This window comes from Gorilla gorilla, chromosome 11 (genome assembly GCF_029281585.2).
Source record: "Gorilla gorilla gorilla isolate KB3781 chromosome 11, NHGRI_mGorGor1-v2.1_pri, whole genome shotgun sequence".
Classification (NCBI taxonomy): Eukaryota; Metazoa; Chordata; class Mammalia; order Primates; family Hominidae; genus Gorilla; species Gorilla gorilla.
The window spans coordinates 40,179,103-40,203,094 of NC_073235.2; the positions used below are offsets into that span (position 1 = coordinate 40,179,103).

At 37.1% G+C, this 23,992-nt stretch overlaps 1 protein-coding gene across 1 annotated transcript in view; it reads left to right on the forward strand.

Annotated features, from left to right (window-relative positions):
- Positions 1-23,388, forward strand: part of THSD7B (thrombospondin type 1 domain containing 7B) — a 913,367-nt gene extending 889,979 nt beyond the window's left edge. The window contains exons 22-28 of the mRNA XM_019021646.4: positions 1,119-1,278; positions 2,418-2,591; positions 2,687-2,782; positions 5,288-5,370; positions 9,016-9,208; positions 13,423-13,510; positions 22,194-23,388. Of these exons, the coding sequence (XP_018877191.3) occupies positions 1,119-1,278; positions 2,418-2,591; positions 2,687-2,782; positions 5,288-5,370; positions 9,016-9,208; positions 13,423-13,510; positions 22,194-22,275 (876 nt within the window). The 3' untranslated portion in view covers positions 22,276-23,388. The remainder of the gene's footprint in view (positions 1-1,118; positions 1,279-2,417; positions 2,592-2,686; positions 2,783-5,287; positions 5,371-9,015; positions 9,209-13,422; positions 13,511-22,193) is intronic.
- Positions 23,389-23,992: the final 604 nt, after the last annotated feature.

Consider the following 23,992-nt stretch of genomic DNA (forward strand, 5'->3'; position numbering starts at 1 on the left):
ATAGTAGTCATCCCTCCCCTCTTTGTCTCTGGATGTCCTTAGGTATGTTTCTTTCTTCAGGCACTTCCCATGCTTCCGGTGGGTTGAGGCAGGGACAGGCCTCCTGCCAGGATACTGAAGATGGTGGGGAAGCTGGTTATCTACCTCAATCTCACATTTTGCAGCACAGAAACCATGAGTAAAGGGGAAAATTTCTGTGCACTTGGTTCTGGGCAGATTCGGGGGAGGGCTATTGCAGATATGGAAGTCTGATTCCCTTACCACTTACTGAGTTTTTTCACTTCTCTGTGGCACCAGGAACTGTCTTATCCTCATATTTGAGCTCTGAGATATGGCTGATGATAGTCTCAGCATTGAATATTTGTTTTTGGTTTTCTGTGGGGGGCTGGAGGAAGGGTGAAGCCAGCTTGCTTCTATGCTGACATTTTGGAGCTGAAGTCTTCTCTGCCAAAAAATTTATAGTAGGAAACCCTTTATCAGGCAGATCGTTGGGCCAGTTTACCACTAGGAGCCATCCAATTCTAAGCTTCTGTTTCTGTGAGACACTGTACAAAATTTTTCTAATTGCCTAGAATATCTAAGTGAGATGGGTATGACATGTCTTCAAAGAACATTATTCAGCATAGAAGGCATGCTGTGAAAACAAATTCTTGTGGCAACAGAGAAAAACCGTGTTTTATTAGAAACCTCAACCTAATCCACAGAAAAAGTACTGAATTCTATAAAAAAGAAAAACACGTAAAATAAAAGAAATTTATGCCCAGTAACTTTATATGTTCTCATTGGTGATTACAGATTAGGTCATTTTATCACATACAACTAGACAAATTATGTATTGTTTTCTTTTTTAGTCAATCTTGGCTGAGTTCCAAAATGAGTTGTCATATTCTAAGTACATAGGTTCCATGGCATGATTTGCATTCCCACTGCAGCTTCTCTATCAGCTCTGGCAGTGTTGCTCAGGGATGCTTTATTGTCAACAATTGAGAGATAGCTCACAAGAGGAGGAAGCTACCAAAATACGCAACTATGGTCTTCTTAGGCAAGAGGTGGCAAGAGCCAAAACTTTGAGATGTGAATTATTTGGGTAATTGTGAAAGTATCCTTTCCTCTCATAGGGTGGAGACTGTGGGGAAGGAGTTCAGATCCGCAGCCTTTCCTGCATGGTCCACAATGGTTCAATATCTCATGCAGCTGGACGTGTCGAGGATGCACTGTGTGGAGAAATGCCCTTTCAGGACAGCATCCTGAAGCAGCTGTGTTCTGTGCCTTGCCCAGGTATGCAATGCTAGTGATTGGGAGTGCCTCCCATGGTGATCTTTTTGTTTATTTTACTACTGTTTTCCTAGAGATGCTCTAGCTCATCAAAATTAAAGTTTTTAAATAACTTTAATTCATTTTTAATTGTGGTTATCACTTTGGTATATACCTACTGCTTTGATGGAGCCAAAGTAGGCAAAAGAAAAAAAAGGCACTGGATTTGGAAACTTAAGAGCTAAGTTAGAATCATGTCTCTATCACATCATTGTTTTGCTTGGGGTATGTAGTCTAGCCCCTGTGAGCAATGATTTCTTCATCTAGAAACTGTGATGTTAATTCCATATCCAACAGCACCTAGCACATTGGCCAGCATTCAAAAAATGTTGGCTGAATTCTGGGTGATGGCATGGTTGGAACCAGTAAGGCTATGAGTTCATGAAAGCACTCTGTAAATGTGAAGTTCCATATAAATGTGAAGTTCTATATAAATTTTATTAGTTACATAAAATGTATCAGTTTATCTTAATCCTAGTAACACAACATAGTTTGTATGGCATAAGTTCAAGTGACAATATGTTTTTATAATACAGTATATAACATATGTGTATGTATGTATACACACATATGTATTACAAAAACAATTTATATATAATTTATATAAAGATACATTTATATAAATTATACATTATATTTCTTGAGTGAGAAAGATGTTTAGGGTATTAAATTAAACATTCTTTGGTCCAAAAGATAATTCATTTCAGTGACCTACTTATTCTCTTTTATATGGTTTCTATGAACATCCATTTTATGATGTTATTCTGATCTTTGAACACTGAGTTACCATAATCTTTATATCTCTCTTTTAAAAGTTTTATTAACACTAGCAGATACATAATATTTTCTAGATGTGACTACTACAATTTGAAGCAAAGTAATAACAATCTAGTTTTTGGCACTTTCTTGTTAAACAAGATTAAACTATAAATTACTTCATCATTCTTAGTACATTCTGATTGGAAAATTGATCAATATAGAATGTGTAGTATCAGGAACTGCATGTATCACTGCAAATCTCTGTGTGAGCCCTGTCCATGCAAATGTTGTCCAGTGCCACTTTTCATGCTGTTTTCTCCACCCGGTACTGCATGACTGTCCAGGAGACTGCCATTTAACGGAATGGTCAGAGTGGAGCACGTGTGAATTAACCTGCATTGATGGAAGAAGCTTTGAGACTGTGGGCCGCCAGTCTAGATCAAGGACATTTATAATTCAGTCTTTTGAGAACCAAGACAGCTGCCCCCAACAGGTTCTAGAAACACGCCCTTGTACAGGTACCAAGAGCACTTTTCAGTTCTTTAGCCTTGATTGATCAATGCTTATTCTAAGTGAGGTGTAATAGAACTGCTATTATCATATTTACTTACAGGAGGCAAATGTTATCACTACACATGGAAAGCAAGTCTTTGGAACAATAACGAACGAACTGTATGGTGCCAGCGTTCAGATGGCGTTAATGTCACAGGTATTCCTGCCTAAGACTCATGTGGGCACTTCACAAAGACCCCTGAGTGTTGTTATTTGTGAGAAGAATTAGCTTACAAATTATAAACAAGGGGTGACTTGGGCAGGTAGCTTAGATGAATTTTATTACAAATTTTCATTAGACGTTTGCATCTTAGAAAGAAAGCAATTCAATTTTAAGACCTATAAAAATATCAAACAACTTAAAGAAATAAGCTGAAATGCAATAAAATGTCCTTAAATATCATGATCTGAGATAAAGACTGAAAAAGACAGATGCTAGTAAAATTTTAAATCATGTCCCTTCTCAATAAAACATTTCAAAGGACATATCTTAGCATGCGTGTGTGCAGTACTCACCTGACATAAAACATACTCAGAAGTTGAAATTAAAGAGGTTAATAAAGACAAAATTTAAAAATTAAAATATTCTGTATGTTAATGATGCAGAAAGCTTTTATGATGTAAATTACAGGTATTTGTATTCATGTACTAGATGCTTAGTTTTTGAATATTTTGTGAGTCATGATTATTACTTAATATCTAAATATAGACTGAGCAAGAGGTCCCTCATTCATGGTGGCAGATACCATTTAGCAGGCTGAAGTGCAGTGACACAATTTTGGTTCACTGCAACCTCTGCCTCCCTGGTTTGAGTGATTCTCTTGTCTCAGCTTCCCGAGTAGTTGGGACTGCAGGCACACGCCACCACACCCAGCTAATTTTTGTGTTTAGTACAGACGGGTTTTCACCATGTTGGCCAGGATGGTCTCAATCTCTTGAGCTTATAATCTGCCCGCCTCGGCCTCCCAAAGTGCTGGGATTACAGGCGTGAGCCACCACGCCTGGCCAATTTTTGAGATTTTTAAATGCTTTCTTGTCAGCAAATTAAATTGTCATTATTTTTACTTAGTACTGTGGTTTACAGAGAGCTTGTGCAAGAGCTGAAATGCCTATAGGAATAGAAGTATTGTCAGCTCCTCCTTTTTCTTGTTTACTTGCTCTTGCACTATTGGTATTCTTTTTAATTTAAAGTTTATCCACAAAATAATTTACTTTAAGCTACTTATCTTTTTTGTAAGTTGTTAAAACTAAATGTACTCTAAGTCTCCCTAGTCAGGAACACAGAAGGCATCATACTCTGCAATACACTGAGAGTTAACGTACTGGTAGGAGCTTTGCTGTCAATTCTCTGCACGGAATTCCTCATGCACAGTGTATAACATGTAATCATCTGATGAAGAAGCTCAGGTCATCAGTATCATCTGACAAATATTATTAAAGCTTAATTTAATTCTTAGAATTAAAAAACATGTTCTATAACCTATGTAAATTCCAAGATTTTCTTTCCTATTCCCAAGAGCCCTCCTCCCACTGAGGTACTCCTGCTGTGGAGATCCCTGGTTGAAAGAACGGAAACCCTCCCCCAGCCAGCACCAACACAGTTGGTAGAAATAGGACTGTGTGGTTATTGCCACTAACACCGAAATTATCAATTTCACACCTAGATGCTAATTCTGGACTGTGAATTTTGCTTTTTAAAAATTTCTGTGTGGATTCTTTGTGTTATTTTTCAAGTCACAGTGAGAATTTAGCTGCTTCATTCCCAGGGACGATGTAGGTCTGACTGTTCGCTACTCTGCCTTAGGCCCAGAGCTTTTTGCTAGCTACAAAACTATAAACTATAATGGGTTGACAATTGTACTTATCCAAACACTAGAACCTTTCAATGCAACCAGTACTATATAAATGGTGCTTTGTCAAATTTTCTCTAGGCTTTGTCTCATGTCTCTTTTACTATCTTGAATTTAGCAAAGTAAGACTAGTATGTAAATGATTTTCCAGTTACAGAGACATACATTGTCTCATCCATTTATTCAAAAATATGTACGGAGCAGGAACAAGTACTGTGTCAGATGTTTGATTGTCTCTCCTAGAGCTTCGGTGCTTGCTCTTAAGAATGTGTTTATACGTGACTCTGTGTGCATGTATTCCAGTTGATTTACATTTAAAAATACTACCAACATATTTGATACCATGGTCCCATGAATTCATTCATGGCATTCTTTTAGCATTTCCTGGGTTGTTGAAATCGGCCTAGTGCCTACCTGGGTGCTCAGGAGCTGAAGCTGTATATATGTAGAAGGAGTATTCCAGCAGATATGTTTTCTGCTCCTGAGTTTAAATTTAGATTTTATCAATTCTTCTACAGATTCTGGCTCTCATAGACTTTGCGCTCAAGCATAGCCATATGATAGAATCACATCGCCAATAAACAAGTATAAAAACTCTACTGCAAATAGCCTCTGTTAGAAGAGCCTCCCATCTCAATTCATTTTAGAGTAATCAATAAAATAGGCTTGGACCACAATGTTGGCAAATAGATTTTTTAAAAATAATAATACTGTTGCAAAGAGGCCGGTGGCACAGGTTAAAAAAAATACCAAAAAATTAGAAATATTTATCATAGAGAAATCTGCAAATGATGGTGGAATTTCCTTTGCAGGAGGCTGCTCCCCTCAGGCCCGTCCTGCTGCCATTCGGCAGTGCATTCCAGCCTGCAGAAAACCTTTCTCCTACTGTACACAGGTGAGTCATGTGCTGGAGTCTTCTATAAGTGCATTAATTGCTGTGTTTTACATATGCAATCAGATGTTCTCCTGCCTGCTGCAGCCCAAGCAGCAGTTCCACGTGCCCATGATACCATCTAGAGGCATTTGCAGGAGTAATCCCAGTTATAAAGAATATCTCGTCAGGACCATGTATTAACAGTCTTTTTCTATAAATCTGTCTTTAGCCAAATCTATCTTTCAAATACGTAATTTATGTTAGCTCTATTTACCAGTAAGTATTCTCAGTTGACTTATGTCTTCTCTTCTTAACCTTTTATACGCCTCAACTATTTTGAAAGATACTATAAATGTTCATATTTGCTAAAGTTATTATGCAAATTGTATTACACTATGATTACTGTTGAGTGAGTACATTTTTAGTTTATTTTAAATAAATTGAATATGTGACTATGGTTGAAAAAAATATGTGTATGGGGTGGCGGTTATGCATGTATTTTTTTTTCAAAGCAGAAATTTATTTGTGCTTTTTCTCCTATAACTCCCGTCTACCACAACTCAGGAATTAATGTAAAACATGTAATGTATTCTAATCAATGGCACTCATGGTGTGCAGTGCATTATAATTTTTAAAAACTATACTACATTTTTTAAAGAAACAAACTTTTTCTTATAATATGCCTATTCTAAAAGTGATTTGATTAAAAATAATTCAAGTACTCAGTCCTATTATTGGCCTTACAAATCAAGATGGGTTAATTCTTTACCACAGAAAAGACAGTGGGTCAGCTTGCAGAGGCGAATAGAAGGAAAAGAGGGGAAGTTCAGGAACAACTCCATTTGGGTTAATGATGTTTGAAAAGTAGAAATTGTAGCTTTTCACCAACTCTCTGGATGTCCTCTTTAATTAAACAGAAAATACTTTTTTCCTTGAACTCTTGAACATATGACTGACTGGTTACAAGTTTTATCTCATGCTAAAAATAGAGATGCATCTTGAGAATATGGCTTTAATAGCTGAGCACATACAAATTTGCTTAGATATCTCCACTGTGATATGAAGATATCATTTTGTGATACTTTCAATTAAAACCAACTGAAAATATCATGTTTATGTTATTATTATATGAATGCAACCTGAACTAAACTATAGGCTGTTAACTATAACATGTGCTCTTACTTTTTTTCTTTTATAGAAGATTGAGGTGCCTTGTTTACTTTTAGTATCTGTTTCTCTTCAAAATCATGTGTTCAGTCAATAATTGATGACCTAAATAAAGTTAACTGGTTGATGAGGATTGGCATGAGTAGCTATGTGAAGCTAAGGTCTGTTCAGAAAATGCTAGATAAATAGCTTTAGGTAAGGAGCCATAAGAGCGAAGTCATAGAGATTCATAATCTTATGCTTATTCTCTTCCACCCTTCTCTATTGTCTGTATACTTGCTGGAGGAAGAGCAGTTATTTTCAAGTTCACTTCCAGAGACAGATAGGAATCTTCATCCATCATGTCTCATAATAATCTGCTTCTTGGTGACATTCATTGTACTTAAAAATGACCAGAAATTTACAGACTAATATAAAAGACCCATTGTCACAATGCCAACTAGAGATGTGATGTGGGGTGACACTCGAGTTATTACAAGGAAGGAGTAACTCAGATAGCCATAGGTATATTTCTCTTGAGCATGTGTCTTTGGTGAAGTCTTTTATCTCCCATGCAAAGCTGCCCTCCTTGAGTGCAGAAGTAAGCCTACAAGCAGAGACGTAGTTTGACATGGTTATGTCAGCAGCAGTGAATCCATACAGTTCTGCAGCAATTTGACTCTTGCCTCCTCAGAGGAAAGAATTCGTCTGAGGGGCATAAGGCAGAATGTACTTATGCTTGTACTGAGGCAAGTATTTGAACAAGAGTGAAAGTTTATTAAAAAGTTTCAGAGCAGGAAAGAAAGGAAGTAAAGTACACGTGGAAGAAGGCCAAGTGCCGTCTTTGACCTTTGACTTGGGTTTTATATGTTGGCATGCTTCAGGGGTAGAGGTCGTTTTCCCTCTCCCCCGATTCTTCCCTTAGGGTGTGCCGTCCACATGCATAGTGGCCATCCACAGTGGCCTGCCAGGACTTGGGAGGGGCCGAATGCACAGAGTGTTTACTGAAGTTGTACACATGCTCACTTTAGGCATTTTTCCCTTACAAGTTGTGTGTTCCTAGAGGAAGGTCATATACCAGTTAAACTCCATTTTGCCTCTTAGTGAGCACGGTTGAGCCCATTTGCCCAACTCCTGAGATTTTATTAGGAAGCTATTAATCACCAGCTTCAGGTGTTTTCTTTTTTTCTTTTTTTTTTTTGAGATGGAGTCTTGCTCAGTCCACCCAGGCTGGAGTGCAGTGGCATGATCTTGGCTCACTGCAACCACCGCCTCCTGGGTTCACGCCATTCTCCTGCCTCAGCCTCCCAAGTAGCTAGGACTACAGATGCCCGCCACGACGCCCCGCTAAATTTTTTTTTTTTTTTTTTTTTTTTTTGTATTTTTGGTAGAGACAGGTTTCACCATGTTAGCCAGGATGGTCTTGATCTCCTGACCTTGTGATCCACCCACCTTGGCCTCCCAAAGTGCTGGGATTACAGGCGTGAGCCACAGCGCCCGGCCAGGTGTTTTCTATCTTTTGGGAGACTGCCTCTCCCTCGTGCTCGCTGCAACCAATTATTATTTTAGAGAGACAGTTTAACAGCTGCCTAACCATCACCTGATGGTTGCCTGACATTCCTGGTGGGGGACCCTTCTCCTGTCCTGCTTTTGTCTTCTTAGCTACCTACTCTAACATTTAGTGGTCAATGGTAAAAGGTGATGGAGGGATTTCGCAGCTGTGATAGCAAGAGCACTTAATTCAAAGAAGATATGTACATAATCCCTGTTGCTTTGCTTCTCAGTAAGAAGGGTGGGTTGGAGCAACTAGGCAAGGATCTGAAACAAATGGAGATAAGAGTTGAAGATAATTTGATTAAATGCCATAAACATCTCCATAAGAGAGGAAAAGATGGCCAGACATGGTGGCTCACACCTGTAATCCCAGCACTTTGGGAAGCCGAGGCGGGAAGATTACCTGAGGTCAGGAGTTTAAGACCAGCCTGGCCAACATGGTGAAACCCTGTTTCTATTAAAAGAACAAAAAAAAAGACAAAATTAGCCAGGTGTGATGGCGGGTGCCTATAATCCCAGCTACTCGGAAGGCTGAGACAGGAGAAGTGCTTGAACCTGGGAGGCGGAGATTACAATGAGCTGAGATTGCACCATTGTACTCCAGCCTCAGCAACAGAGTGAAACTCCATCTAAAAAAAAAAAAAAAAAAAAAAAAAAAAAAAAGACAAAAAGAGAGAGGAAAAGCATAGTTAATTAACTTTATTCACAAAGAACTATGGTTTAATATTTGGCAGGTGTCAGAATTGTAAACACATTGAAAAACCTAACATTTGATTTAAGAGCTGACTTTGGAATTTAAAAAGATGAACTATGTATTTGATTTTCATGTCACTGGTAAGTCAGTTGCCCCAAACCCTAAATTGCCATGATGTATAGTGCAAATATTAAGTGATTTTAACATTATATTTTTATTCATTCACCTGTTCAACTCACTGTGTAACCATAAAAATATTCTTTATGCTGTAGGGTGGAGTCTGTGGTTGTGAGAAGGGCTATACAGAGATAATGAGATCAAATGGTTTCCTGGATTACTGCATGAAAGTACCAGGCTCAGAGGATAAAAAAGCTGATGTGAAAAACCTTTCTGGGAAAAACAGACCTGTGAATTCAAAAATACATGATATTTTTAAAGGATGGTCTCTTCAACCACTTGATCCAGGTGAGTTTCAGTTGTGAGTAAGAAATGAAAATTTTCTCAGGGGAGGTCTATATTTTGGCCACTTCTCATGATGGAAAGAATGGAGGGAAGGAGGAAAAGAGGAGAGAAGAAAGAGGCAGTATGGCATAATTCAGGGTTTCTCAGATTTGAATATTACATGATACATGAGTCCCTTTAAGTGTACAGTATTTTCATGAATGGTTGAACGTCTCTCAACCTCAGTCTAAGAAACAGTGGGTTAAGTAACAAAAATAATATTCTTTGAAAAATCTTTCTTTTTTCTTGGGTCGGGGAGAGAATTTCACTCTGTCACCCGGGCTGCAGTCCAGTGGTGTGATCTCGGCTTACTGCAACCTCCACCTCCCAGGTTCAAGCGATTCTCCTGCCATAGCCTCCAGAGTAGCTGGGATTACTGGTGCCTGCCACCACACCTGACTAATTTTTTTGTATTTTTAGTAGAGATGAGTTTCGCCATGTTGGCCAGGCTGGTCTTGAACTCCTGACTTCAAGTGACCCGCCCGCCTTGGCCTCCCAAAGTGCTGGGATTACAGGCATGAGCCACTGCACCCAGCCTGAAAATATCTTTCAATCCTAAATTATCTCTGAAAAATGATCTACTCTTATAACTGAATTTGTATATATAACTAAAATGACAAAATTGGAATAGAACCTCAAGAACTTACAAGAAATGTCCAGAGATCCTATTTGCTTCAAGAAATACTAGTGAAAAGGTAAAGAGCATCAGTTTCAAAGTTAGACCTTACTGGACCCATGGCTTACACACACCTGTTTTGTGATTAGGTATAGTTTCTTAACTTCTCTGGACCTCAGTTTTCTCATCTATAAACCTAATCTAGTGGTATCTATCCTGCAGGATTGTCATGGATATTGCAGTATTAGGCCTGTAGGGCTCAGTCATCGACTCTTACTAAGTGCAGAAATGGACATTTATTAGATGCTTTCTGTGTGTCCTGTGGCTCTGTGCTGGCTGGTTGTACAGCATGAAATGTCTCATTACGTACGTTCTTGCAACCTAATGAGATGTTATCATCCCATTTGAGAGATGAGGAAACTGAAAATGGCAGTGCAGGTTAATTTTATCAGTTTCACACCACCAGCAAGTGACAGAGGAAGGTTTTAAAGGCAGATCTTTTAGGCTTTTACAAACCCCTGTCCCTGCTTCCTACTTTGTGAATTGGATAGAAGGGGAAAGCCAGTCTCCGTGGCCATCAGACATACTTCTTTTGGAAACAAAATGCTACAAATGATCAAGCAAAGCAACATTAACTCCTAGGGCATGGGAAGGGAAAACACAGAAAAAAACTCAGGTAAATATACCCTAGGAACTCTCCTTCCAAACCTGAGGCCTTAGCCATACCAGAAATGTCTTGATGACCTGTTTAAATGAAGCAAAATCCAAAGCCCAGGCCCAAAGAAACACAGATCTAACAGGAGAAGCAATATTTATACCCCTCAATCAACTTTTAAGAATTACCACCATATCTTAGTCAACTTTTGCTTCCCCTATGTGTCTGGGAATGCCAAAGGTGTTTAAAAACATCTCATTAGCTTTAATGCTAAATTAGAAGTAGATTTAAATTTGAAGGAAGCATGATATTAAATATAGCCAGGTTCACCCATTGCCTGTGGACCCTATTTCTGACACAGAATTAAGTTGAGGTCCCAGGGAAATGAGTCTTCAAGTCCACAAGTAAGCCCTTAACCTTTTATCCATGGATGGAATTTGGAGATCTAACTAAAACAGCAATATCTTATGTGTGAGTATATGTGTGTGTGTCTATGTGTGTCTAGATACACAAAAGTTTATGTATTCACACATATATGTATATTGGGATATAAATTGCGTGTGTGTGTGTTTATATTTGTATCTATATATATAGATAAGTATATATAAAATATATATTTGGTCTTGGGAGAGTTTACAACTTTCATTAGGTTCTCATGGTGAGGGTATAAATTAAAGCACCCTGTCAGGAGGACAGTTAGGCCATACTAATATATTTATTTACCTGTCATATATTTTGACCTAAAATGTTCCTCTAAGGAACTCATCATGCAGTTATATGCACATATACTAAAAGAAGTCTGTAAATTATATCAATTACATGATTGCTTTTTATAGCAAATGAATGAAAACAATATAAATGCCCACAAATAGAATAATGGGAAAACCAAAATATGATATAACTGTGTCATGGTTTATCACAGGGATACTAAGAAGAGGTAGACCTTCTTTTATGAACTAATATGAAAATATTTCCAACCTATATTGTTTAGTGAAAGAAAAAGTACAAATCAAAGTGAATGATATGCACCATTTGTGTCTTTTTAAGAAGTGTATGAATTGGTATGTGTGTGCTCAGATGCTTGCATATACAGAGAAAAACTAGAAAGATTCACGAGGAAACTGGTAACAGTAATAGCTACTGGGTAGGGAATTGAGAGGTTGGTGGGAAGACTTATTTTTCACTATTATCTTTTTTAATAGTTAGAAGTTTTAGCCTATCTTTTTTTATGTTCTTACAGAATACATTAATGCTTTTTTTAAGTAACATGGCTTAAAGGTTTTGTACCACCACATACCTCTAAACTGAGTATTTAAAAGCACTGGATCCTCCCAATGCACCAATCCATAAGTTGTTATGGATTATAAGCTATAAGGAGCATTCTCACTCAGGAAAGACTTTTTTTTTGATCAATGTAAAAACTCAGATTAGGCCATTTCATCATTAGTGTTTCAAAGAGATTAGAATCAAAGCTTTGGTAAAAGTTTTATGAGCATAGAAAAATAGCGTTACTACATTGAACCTCATTCTAAAATCTGATTGAGACTTGAAAGTGTCCTATAAGCAAAAACTATAATAGATAGTTGTAATGTAATTGAAAGTAATTGTGATTTTATTCAAAACAAGTGTTGTTTACAATAGATTTTGATTGATTTTCCCCCCATAGAAGCTTTTCAAATAAGATACTGTTATGTGTATTTTGGACCTGTAGTTAATTACATTCATGTAGTATAATGAATCTCTGTGTGTGTTTCTTCCAGAAATAAATGCAATTCCTTTGGGATACTGAGACATTGCCTTTGTCAGTCCAATTCTAAGTTTAGTTAGCTATATGCTCACATAAAATAGAGCAAAAAGACATTAGAGTGACAGAAACAACTCAAGTTTCTATCACATGTAGAAAAAGCATATATATATTTGTGAATATATGTATATATACTCAAGCTTATATCTTATATAGAATAAAAGTAACATAATAGATTAAAATATATGGTTGATTCATTTTGTTAACTGTAGTAGATATCAGATCCAGAATAATGTGTACTTGCAGACACATGGTCATAATTTTACAGTAATTTGGTGAATTGATTAACTTATTTGGTCATGTGGTTTTTGTTTGCCTAGCATCATCTTGGAGCCACTAAAGATAGAGCCACTAAAAATGCCACTAAAAATGGTCATAGTAGTTTTCTTTACATGCAAGGTGGTCTCTTAATTATAATTTTCTTTGTTCTTTTTGTCAAATGTTTTGCCATATTTTTGTATATGCATATGACTATAAACACCTTAAAATAAATTCAAATTAGCCCAACAATTGACTGGATTTTATGAACTAATGATTACCAGTGTTTGTTTGGTATTATGAAAAAATTTGATTGACTATCTTACATTTTACATTTTCACTTTTTTTTCTTCATTTGAGAGCTGTTACCTATGTGTATTTCCACCTATGCTTATGACTTATGTGTGTCTCAGAATTCAGATGAAAAGTAAAACATTCAGTAAAATAAACATTTGGTGCCATGAAGTTACAACCTAATGTTTTTGAGAGTTAATTTGCTAAAAATCAAACAACAATGCAAACTGTTTATCTGTAAAAGTTCATTAAAAATGGTACCATGTAATAACATTTAAGGTTTTTTTCATAGACATAATTTCTAGTAGGAAACCCGTATTCCTATGATGTTCTAAGAGAATCTTTTTAATTCCTGATTATACCTGGCAATTTACAGAGTATGCTAGAGCATTGCTAACTTCTGCAGTTGAGTGCACAGTTGGCTAAAGTGCTGCTGTTCAAGTACAGAACTAATGGTCAGCTTGGGGTTGTCAGATCTGATGTTGCCCTATCTCTCAAATGCTGCAGACTTCTGTATGCTAAGCTTCTTATGTTATCTCTATTTTAAACAGATGGCCGAGTAAAAATTTGGGTTTATGGCGTTTCAGGTGGCGCTTTTCTCATCATGATTTTCCTAATATTTACTTCCTACCTTGTTTGGTAAGTACTAATTAGTAAAAAGTTTATGTTCTATATTTTTATGGATTTCATGTTATACTTAAAAAAAAAATCTCAGGATCATTGCCCATTATAACAGGATTCTTGAGTCCAAAAATAATCTTTAACAGTGGAATGGCTGAATGGTTGAAATGAGGAATCATTCTTTTTTTGTTCTTATTTGAGATAACATTTTTTAAATTTGGTATTTGAATAATATGAAAATCACTGGTCAGAACTTTTCCATTTGCGTGTTTTGATTTCGATCAGTAATTTTCAGCTTTGACAATACATTGATGTCTCCTAGGGAATCAGGCTTGATCTCACTCCCCAGAGGTTCTGATTTAATTAGTCTTAGGTGTGGCCAGGTCATCTGGGTGTTTGAAAGCTTCTCAGGTAATTCTAATCTGTGATCACGGATAAGAAAATTACCATAGATTATTTTAGTTCTTAAATTTTGTTCTTAAATTTTGAATGGTTAGGTTAAGCTGACCAGTTGGTTGAAAGAACCTGTAAGCACATTTTAAATAGTAGAGCAAGTTGTTTTGCTATATTGACCAGCTATGAGACAAAATTTAACTGATGGTCATTTGCAAAAAAAAAAAAAAAAAACCATTTTGTAAAGTGACTTGTTCTGAGAATTTATTAATCTCAGAAAATAATAACTAGTTTATCATACAGAATATATTTAAGTTGATGAACGGCTCTTGAAACCAGACAGAAGTAAATGCAGTTGACTCTTGAACAATGTGAGGAGGACTGGGGTGCCTACTCCCCACACAGTCGAAAATTCAAGTATAATTTATGACTCCCCCAAAACCTGACTACTAATGGCCCACTTTTGAGCAGAAGCCTTACCAATAACATAGTCAAATAACGCATATTTTGTATATGAATTATATAGTATATTCTTACAATAAAGTAAGCTAGAGAAAAGAAAATGTAATTAAGAAAATCATAAGGAATACAAAATATATTTACTATTCACTAAGTAGTTATGGATTATCATGAAGGTGTTCATCCTCACCATCTTCATACTGACTAGGCTGAGGAGGAGGAGGAAGAAAGGGCTGTTTGCCTTATTGTCTCAGGGGTGGCAGAGGCGGAAGAAATTCTGCATATAAGTTGATGCAGTTCAAACCTGTGTTGTTCAAGGGTCAACTGTAGATTTTAATGTTTTCAAGTGTGCTAAGAATATTATATCAGCTTTCTGAGCAGAAGTTTCAATGGATTTTTTTTAATTTTAATGAGATCAAAGTGTTATTTCAATTTTTTCTCCTAATAAATATATTTATATTCATCATCTGTCTCAGAGACTATTTTCCGGAGAGTTTTTACCCAAGTTTTAATCTTGATTCAAATTCAGCCATTGTCTGTTAACCTCAAGTTCTGTTTCCAAGGCTACACAGGTTTTTAAATTTTTGCTCTTGGTCAGTGAAAGTTGATGAAGAAAATAAGGTGACTTTAATTCTTTCTGCCATCTACAGTGATAGAAATTGAATCCCTAGAAATTAGATTTCTATCCAACTAACATTTCCCTGTTGTTGTAGTGAAAAGTATCATCTTCAGTTGGTCATTCATCCTAGAATCAATTTTTTTTTTACTGATTTTCTTTATTTAAATTGATGTTTGGCTAGTATTGCCTAGATCTACTTTTAATGAACAAATGTGAATTTGAAAGCTTTGTATGAGGTTTAAAGGAATAGGAAGCATTCACCACCAGAAAAGATTAAAACAAGGAGGAAATTTCTTAAATTGCAGCGAAGGACATGAAGGTTTGGTCAATAGGAAACTGCTTTCAAAGCAATCAGTAGGCCAACCCAGTGTAAGGTAATCAGATAGTCTATCGGTCTATAAAAGCTTAGATGAATTCTAGCTGTTAGTAGCCATATCCCCAAATCTAGATTCTATGGTTCCCATTTCCCTTAAATATTTAAAAGATTAAAAATTTACATGTAGTAACACATACATTTTTCCTTTTTGTTTTCCTCCATTCCCTTCAACCTAAAAATGTGTTAACCATAATCTATTCCTTTGACAACAAATATTTATTAAGGCCCCTTTCTGCATGACTTTAGGCTCTGGAAATTAATTAGGTATATCATTGAATTCTGTTAACAAACCACTTTCTAGAGCATTTATATATATATTCATGGGATACAAATGCAGTTTTGCTACATGGATATATTGCTTTTTTGGTGAATTTTTAAGTATAAAATACCAATGAAATTTCTCTTTACTTTTCAGTAGCCAAATTACATAAATATTTATGCATATTGTATCTCATAGCCATTTTTTTCATCCCCAATGTCTGCCTTTAATAATGTCCCTGTGGAAGTAGTGCTCATATTTGGACCGGCTCCCATCTGCAGTCTACAGCCAGATTCGTCTTTTTGAAGCTTAGCTCCAGGGATCAGCCCTTTCCTACTCATAGATGAGCTCTGGCTTCCCACTGACAGCAAAACTAAAGTCATGTTTTGGCTGCCTCACCAGTTGACTAAAGTCTTCCACAACTGGAGCCCAAAAAACTCTTTCAAATTTATCTGCTACTAATTCCCTATACCCTGTACAGGCTGGTGTGTTGTATAGGTCCAAACACATTTAAGTCTTCATTTTCTAACAAGGAAAATTTTTTAAAAAAGAAAAAAATTGACTTTTTAAATAAACTTTGATTTCGATAAGAGAGCAAATTGTCTATGCTAATATTTAATCAATGTGCTAAATTATAGTTCCATTTATTATCTTATATCATATATAAATACAGTATTTCATTATATAAAATGCTTATCTTCGGCCAGGTGCAGTGGCTCACGCCTGTAATCCCAGCACTTTGGGAGGCCGAGGCAGGTGGATCACGAGGTCAGGAGATTGAGACCATCCTGTCTAACACGGTGAAACCCCGTCTCTACTAAAAATACAAAAAATTAGCCAGGTGTGGTGGTGGGCGCCTGTAGTCCCAGCTACTCAGGAGGCTGAGGCAGGAGAATGGTGTGAACCCGGGAGGCGGAGCTTGCAGTGAGCCAAGATTGCGCCACTGCACTCCAGCCTGGGCGACAGAGTGAGACTCCGCCTCAAAAAAAAAAAAAAAATGCTTGTCTTCTCTAATTTCATATTCATAATAGAATTTTATTCAATGTCTACATCTACCTTTCAGATAAGTCACTCTTATCACTGCTTTAGTCTTTCTTTCCACAGTTCACTTCAGTATCAGGTTTAGTATATTCATTTCCACCCAAGTTGTTTGAGATACAGCACTTCTTTGGATCTCTTTGTGCTGCTGTTTCAGAAGTTTTATCCTAACATCCAAATACCTATCTGCATATATTAGGGAGATGGCCATTTTATTTGTCTTGTGTGTATATTTATGATCTGCTTTTTTTTTTTTTTTAAAAAAAAGCTTGTGGTATAACAAATGTAGCCCCTCATTATATAAAAGATTTTATAGTCATTGAATAAAAGACTATTGCCTCTTTCTGAGAGATAATTTTAGGAGGAATAATTTCACATTAGGGCACTATATTAATCCATTGTCATACTACTATGAAGAAATAGCCAAGACTGGGTAATTGATAAAGGAAAGAGATTTAATTGACTCAACAGTTCTGTATGGCTGGAGAGGCCTCAGGAAACTTACAATCATGGCCCAAGGCAAAGGAGAAACAGGCACCTTCTTCACAGAGCAGCAGAATGGATTGAGTGCTGAGAGTAGGGGAAAAAGCCCCTTATAAAACCATCACATCTTTTGAGAATTCACTCGCTATCATGAGAACAGCATGGGGGAAGCCATGATTCAGTTACCTCCACCTAGTTTCTCTCTTGACATGTGGGGATTATGGGGTTTATAGGGATTACAATTCAAGATGAGATTTAGGTGGAGAAACAAAGCCTAACCATATCAGGCACTTAGGGTACTGCCCCTCTAATTTTCCAAGGAAGTTTCTGCTTCTGTGGCTTACTCCTTGTTTCCCATTGCTAGCTATTGGTACTCTACCTGTTCATTAATCCCTGTAAAACTCAAATACCAACATTTTCCTTTTTAAACAGTCTGGAATAACTTGTTCATGTCTCTTTTGTCGTGGTAGTTACCCCATGATTGATAATATTGTAGTTATTTATATAAACATCTTCCTCCTCTATCAAACTCCAGGGAGTTTGGGTGGGAAGAGGTAATGACTATGCTTTATGGATTGTTTTAAAGCATGAATTAGATAAAGATTTATTGAGCAAATATATAAAATGTATTAGTATAAACTAATTTATTGCCCGTGATTTTTTAGAAAAACAGTATAGGAAAAAAATCTAATATTTATATGATGTCAAATATTACATACATTGCCTTATTCAATCATAATAATTCAAGGAGGTGTTGCTATTGCCATCCCTATTTTAAAGAGTAATTGATCCGTAGTGAAATTATATAATTTTTCTGAGGTCACCAGCACGGTAGAATCAACCCCAGGTTTGCCTCTCCCTAGAGTTTGCCTATCCCTAGAGTTCATGCTCTTTCTACTGGTCTTTGAGTCATTGTGATTTCTTTCTCTTGAGTGATGCCCAAAACTCTTTAGACTCAACATAATGTCTATAGCTTCCACATTTCCTAGAGGATTTTTGTTTCACAGGTAAAGTAAGCTGTTGACCTATTACAGACCTATTGTTACAAAAACACGTACCTTTTACTGTTACATATGAGCCGCCAAAGAAACCCAAATAGATATTTTTCACAGCATCTAATTCTATTAAATGGATTGCAGAAGAGTTACAGGATGACAGTTTTAGAGATTTTATATTTTTGCCAAAAACAGAAGCCTTAGGACAAGAGACCTGCTATAATATGCCAGGTCTTTGGTGTATACTTCAGGTGAAAGCAATTTATAGTAAAACTTGAAAATGCTTCTGAGAAAATGTCAAAAAAATAGCCTTCTAAAAACTACTTCTTTCAAATACTAGCCTTTGAACATCTACCATTAGTGTTTGGAGTTTCAGAAATATTATTGATGCCCCTTCTCCTCTGGCAGTAAATATCCATGAAGCAATTTAATGGGGATGACCACTGGATGAACTTGCTGTTAACCTAGATGTAGCACCTGGAAGTTACACCAGATAATAATGTCCATTCTGTCTGGCCCAGCACAGTTCTGTAATGCACTCTTATTCTTCCCAAGTTTGAGAGTGGTACTTGCACCTCCAAAGGCTTGTCTCTCACAAATGGCTGCCAAAACAAAATGTGGTTTGCTGCTTTCATCAAACTAGTTAATCTCTCCTGGCTTGAGAATGAGTCCTTGCTGAGAAGTGCCAGAGGCTTGCTTGTCAGTCCACAATGAGCTCACTTTTCTGGCTTAATTCATTTTTGTCCTTTGCTAAAATGCAAATGACCCTAAAAGAGGTAACTTTAAAATGTGTCTGCCAGTGATCTTTCACAGCTAGGATTGCAAAATGGTTTTATGCTGTGTGCCAACTCTAAAAGCGGCTATGGCTGTCAAGAGCGCTGTTAGGAAGAATGATGAGGCTACACCTCAGCTCAACAGGAGAGAATAGAGTGATGGATTAGAGATGTCCACCTGGGCACAAGATGACTGGTGGTGCTGGTGGCCTATGTGCCAGGCATTTATGGGTCCTGATTTAGTGAGTGAGGGAGGTGATCATACCTTTTCTGAAACCAGAGTGGAGGAGGAAAAAATAAGAAATAAACTTACTTCTAAAGGAAAAATATGGATACTGTAGGGAGAAAGGAAAGCAAGCCAGAGGTTCTAAAGACAAGCCTCCTAGTTGCTGGCCTCCTCAGTGTTGGCCTTGCTGAGTGCAGTCTTGCCCCTCAGCTCCTCCTCCTGAGGTTCTTTTTTACTGGCCAGAAAGCCTTGCTAAGCTGCTATTCGGCAAAGTACTACCATGTTCAGTGGTCCAGAGATTAATATTTGAGAGGAGGCTGATCTATTCTAAGCCATAAAACTTCTCAGATCTCATGTATTCGTAATTGTGATTTTGGTGTCTGGCAATTGGGAGGTTGCACAATATGAAAAGATGCTTGATAAATGAGGTCCTAATCCCAATGATCCCCAGCACACCACATGGCCCACAAAGGTCCAAGGCCTACCTATTAGTAGCCCCCGCTGGCCACAGTGTCCGTGATTACAAACATGGTAAGTGGTATAAACATATTTGTGTAAATTTTGAATAGAATATTCCAAGCCTAGATCATAGAGGCAGGCCAAGTTGACGTGTCTCCCAGGTGATAGTATTGTCTCTTTATAGAGATATGACCACCTCTAGCCTTTCTCCTGGCTTTGCATTCTCAACTCCCCAATGCTTAGGATTCTCTAATTTCTCCTTGCCCAGTGGCCTTTAGCAAATGCCCATTAAAGGTAGACTGCCAAAATCTCTGTTTTGGAAGCAACTACATTTCTTACCCCTCTCTTCTTCTTTGCTCCCTTCCCGCAGAAAAAAGAAAGCCAAGAGAGGTGGGAGGGAGAAGACTCCTACTGTAATTTCAGATGAACTTCCTTGTACTCTTTTTTGCCATTAAGACAACCCACCCCATCACCACCACCATCATCAGGTTTTACAGGCTGTCACTTTCAGATTGCCTCACCCTCTGGTGTGTGTGTGATTTCTTAGCACCTTTAAATGCTGTGGAATGGTATACCCAGGACTCCATGTCAAGCGGGGTTCATGCCAGAGCCTGAGCCCATCAGCATAATTAAAGTCACTGGAACATACTTAGTATAGATAAAGTTAAATTGAATGTTATTCACATAAGTAAGCAATACCCTTTTGAAAATTGGAGAGGACCTGGAAAGCAGGAAATTGAAGGCTGAAGCTCCCTCTGGAGAATATTCTGAATCATGTTTTTGCATCTCCGCAGCTTCTCTGGTTGGAAGTTGTTTGCCTGCAGCCATCCCTGCCCAGCACTTGGCATATTCTCAATGAGCACCCGCTGCATGCCAGGTGCTAGGGTGGGGGGCACTGAGAGAATCTGCAGTTTCTTTTAGGGTTTCTGCCAAAACCATTTTTAATTTATTTCTTTAACTTGTATGATTTGCTTCAAACATCAATCAAAAAAATAATTTTACTCCTCAAATTAAAATTTGAGCATTTTAAACTAGGAGTTTCTCCCTACAACCATTTTAATTTTATCAATTTTTTGTTGCAGTAAAATTCACATAACATAAAATTCACAATTTTAGCCATTAAGTGTAAGAAGCCAGACACAATAGACCAGATACAGCATGATTCCATTTAAGATATCAAAATCTATTGGGGCAGAAATGGCTGCCAGGGGCTGAGAGCAGGGTGAAATGGGGGAGGGACTGCTTGGAAGAGTGCAGAGTTGCCTTTTGGCACGATGAAAATGTTCTGGAGCTAGATAATGGTGATGGTACACATGCTGTGACTGCCAAATGCCACTGAATTGTATAGATTAAAATCTTTGTTTTTAAATTAGATTCACTCAGAATACAAAAATTAATTCATATGTGCAGACAAAAAAATGTCATTTCTACCAAGTGCCAAATGAATGTCATACATATATATATATATGTGTGTATATATATATGTATGTATATATATATATGTGTATGTGTGTGTGTGTATATATATATATATATATATATATATATATATATACGGACAGTGTGGTGAAAAGGTTAAAAGCTCAGGTCTGTTTGTTAGATTTGCTTAGAATTCAGGCTCTGCCACTCACTCAGTGACCTAAGGGAAGGTAAACAGCCTCGGTAGTCCTTCTCTGTAAAGTAGCACTAATTCTAATGCCTCCCTTGCAGAGTTGTTCTGGGATGTTTTGAGAGCTTTTGTGTAAAACATTCAGCACAGATCTTGGCACTTAGTATGCATCCAATAAGCAATAGATGCTAATATAATATAAAAGCATGGAAGGTTGGAGACAGGGAGAGAGATGAAGCCGGGCTGTGTAGGCAGGGCAAAGCAAAGACCTTGAGGAGGGAGGATAAGTGTGGTGGTGAGAGAAGTTAAGTGGCAGAATTAAAGGTTACAAGCATTTATACATACAAGATTTCCCCATACTAAGAAACAAGAAGTGTACTGCAACGTGTTTTGCCCCACATCTGGGGCATCGCTGTGTGATTTGGGAATGTTGTTAACTTAAGCTTTTCTCTCCATGAGAAGGAAAAGCAGCCTTCTCTGACCTGGCAAAGTTGTGGACTTCAGGTAAAGCAGAGACCAGGTGAGAATGGCTTTGCACGGAGTAGAATTGGTTAAATTTTCCTGACACACTCTGGCATCTTGGCAGCTAAATATCAGGTTCCAGGTCAGAGCAGAAGTGTGTTTACTTAAAAACAAGACCAGCAGGGTGAGGCCTGGCTGCTCCAGCTGCTTATGATGTTGAGCATCTGTGATATGAAGGTCACAATAGCTTAAAAATTAGTGAGAAAAGACGTTCCTGTTGTTGTGTATCATCAAGAATATAAAAGGAAAACAACTCTTCTACTAAGTTCCTTCATTCCACTAAACCAATTTTAAGATTGTGAAAAATGATGGCTTCTCCTTAACAAAGGGTGAAAGCATTCAATATTCACAAAAGGGAACCTGCACATCTAGAGAAATGAATCTTTTTGTCATTTTACCGCTTAAATTTCTATATCTTAAAATTGTCTTTGGCAGATGAAACAGAGCTCTATGAACTTACTTTATCTGAGGAATTTTTTTCCCTTTGCAGCAAGAAGCCAAAACCACATCAAAGCACACCTCCCCAACAGAAGCCTCTGACCTTAGCCTACGATGGAGACTTAGACATGTAATCTGAAAAAGAAATCCAAATGTAGACATCAACTGCCTTAACCGCTTTCTCTTTTGTAGCTCTCAGACTTCTCAGTTTTTTGAGGAATCTCAAGATGTGATATATTGGGCAGAATACAAATTTGCAAAAGTAATATTGCCTCAACTTCATTTGGACATGGAGTCAAGGATTATTAGGTCTGCCATTTTGTTTTCAAGTTGTTTGTGGGTGTGTTTTATTTTTTTTTGGTTTTCCCAAGGGACCTGAAAACCCTTCTCTTCCTGTTTGGAACTGGGAGGAAGAAAACATGATGGAATTCCCACAGACTTGAGTAAACTTGATCTTCAGCAGCATAATGACAATCCAGAGGAAAATACAGTCAAGGCATTTACTCTAAATGACGAGTCTGACACTGCATTGTTACGCACTATATTAGTGCAAAGTCTTTATTCTTCCCATACTTCAACACTGAGTTTTCTAGAGTTTACATTGGTTTAAAGACTTTCAAATTGGATTGCCTATTTTCATGAACACAGAGAGAATGGATTACCATTTCAGAAATTCTCTGAGTTTTTAACCTTTAAATATTGTATTTTGTTTTGTAGCCAGGGGATGATGGCGCTTCATGGGTTGCAGCTACTGAAAATAGCAGAGTGTGTGTAATTGCTGGACTAGATGAAAGCTAGGTCATTTCTGAAGGGAATGTGTACTGAATGTTAGAGTGTACAAATGAAATATGTGGTTAAATTGGAGAATGAGGTAGATTATTTGATTACTAAAACTGTATTTTAACAAAAACTTATCCATGTAGATATAGCATTAACCACACACAGTTGTAATTCAGTTTAATGATGACAAACTCTGCTTTTGTAATTTCAATTTTCTTATCTGAATATTTATAAATTCTTCTTTCAAATGTAATTATCTGACCTCATTTAATATACATCAAACACCGATCCTGTTTGTAGAAAGTCTTGCTTTTATAAGGTTTCAATAATATCTAAAACAACACATTAAAAAGCTGAGACCATTTTATGAAGATAATTGTTTGTAATCATAGGTGTTGAAAGTAAAAAGGTGCCATCTTGTGGTATTGACTTGTATTTATAACAAATAAACTGCTCAAGAGACTGCAGTGTTGGCTGTTCTAGATTTATTCACTTCTGAAGTGCCTTGCCCTTGCTTTGACAAAAACAGTATTAATATCAGTTTTTCAGTGTTTTGGGGGTTGACAGCTGCTATCACTGACAAAAACAAAAAAAGGAATCATCTTACCCCTCCACACTATCAGGCATACTAGGAAACAGCGCCAGTCACAATGACATAGAGTAGCTTTTAGGGAATATTTAGAGCTCAAATAATATTAGAAAAAACCGCTGTAATTATGCAAACACTGATATGTAAATGATGTGAGAGAAGGAAGAAAATGGAAATGTTAGAAATGTGACACAACGACCAGATTAAAGGATGTTTTCATTTACACTGTAACCTCTATTAACCATTTAACACCTAGGTAAGCCCTCCAACTAGCTGATTGTGTCCAATGATACCATAATTTTAAAATAAGAAAGCAAAAAGAGAATACTTTATTTTACTAGTATACTTGAGGAAACAATTCCCAGAATTGTGCTTTCAAAAGTTCACTTTAGCTAAAGCATCAGTAGCCTTCTTAGTAGTTTAAGAAAGGCTGCTTTGGAGATCAAACCATGGCTAGGCCCTTTATTGCCTGTGTGACCCCG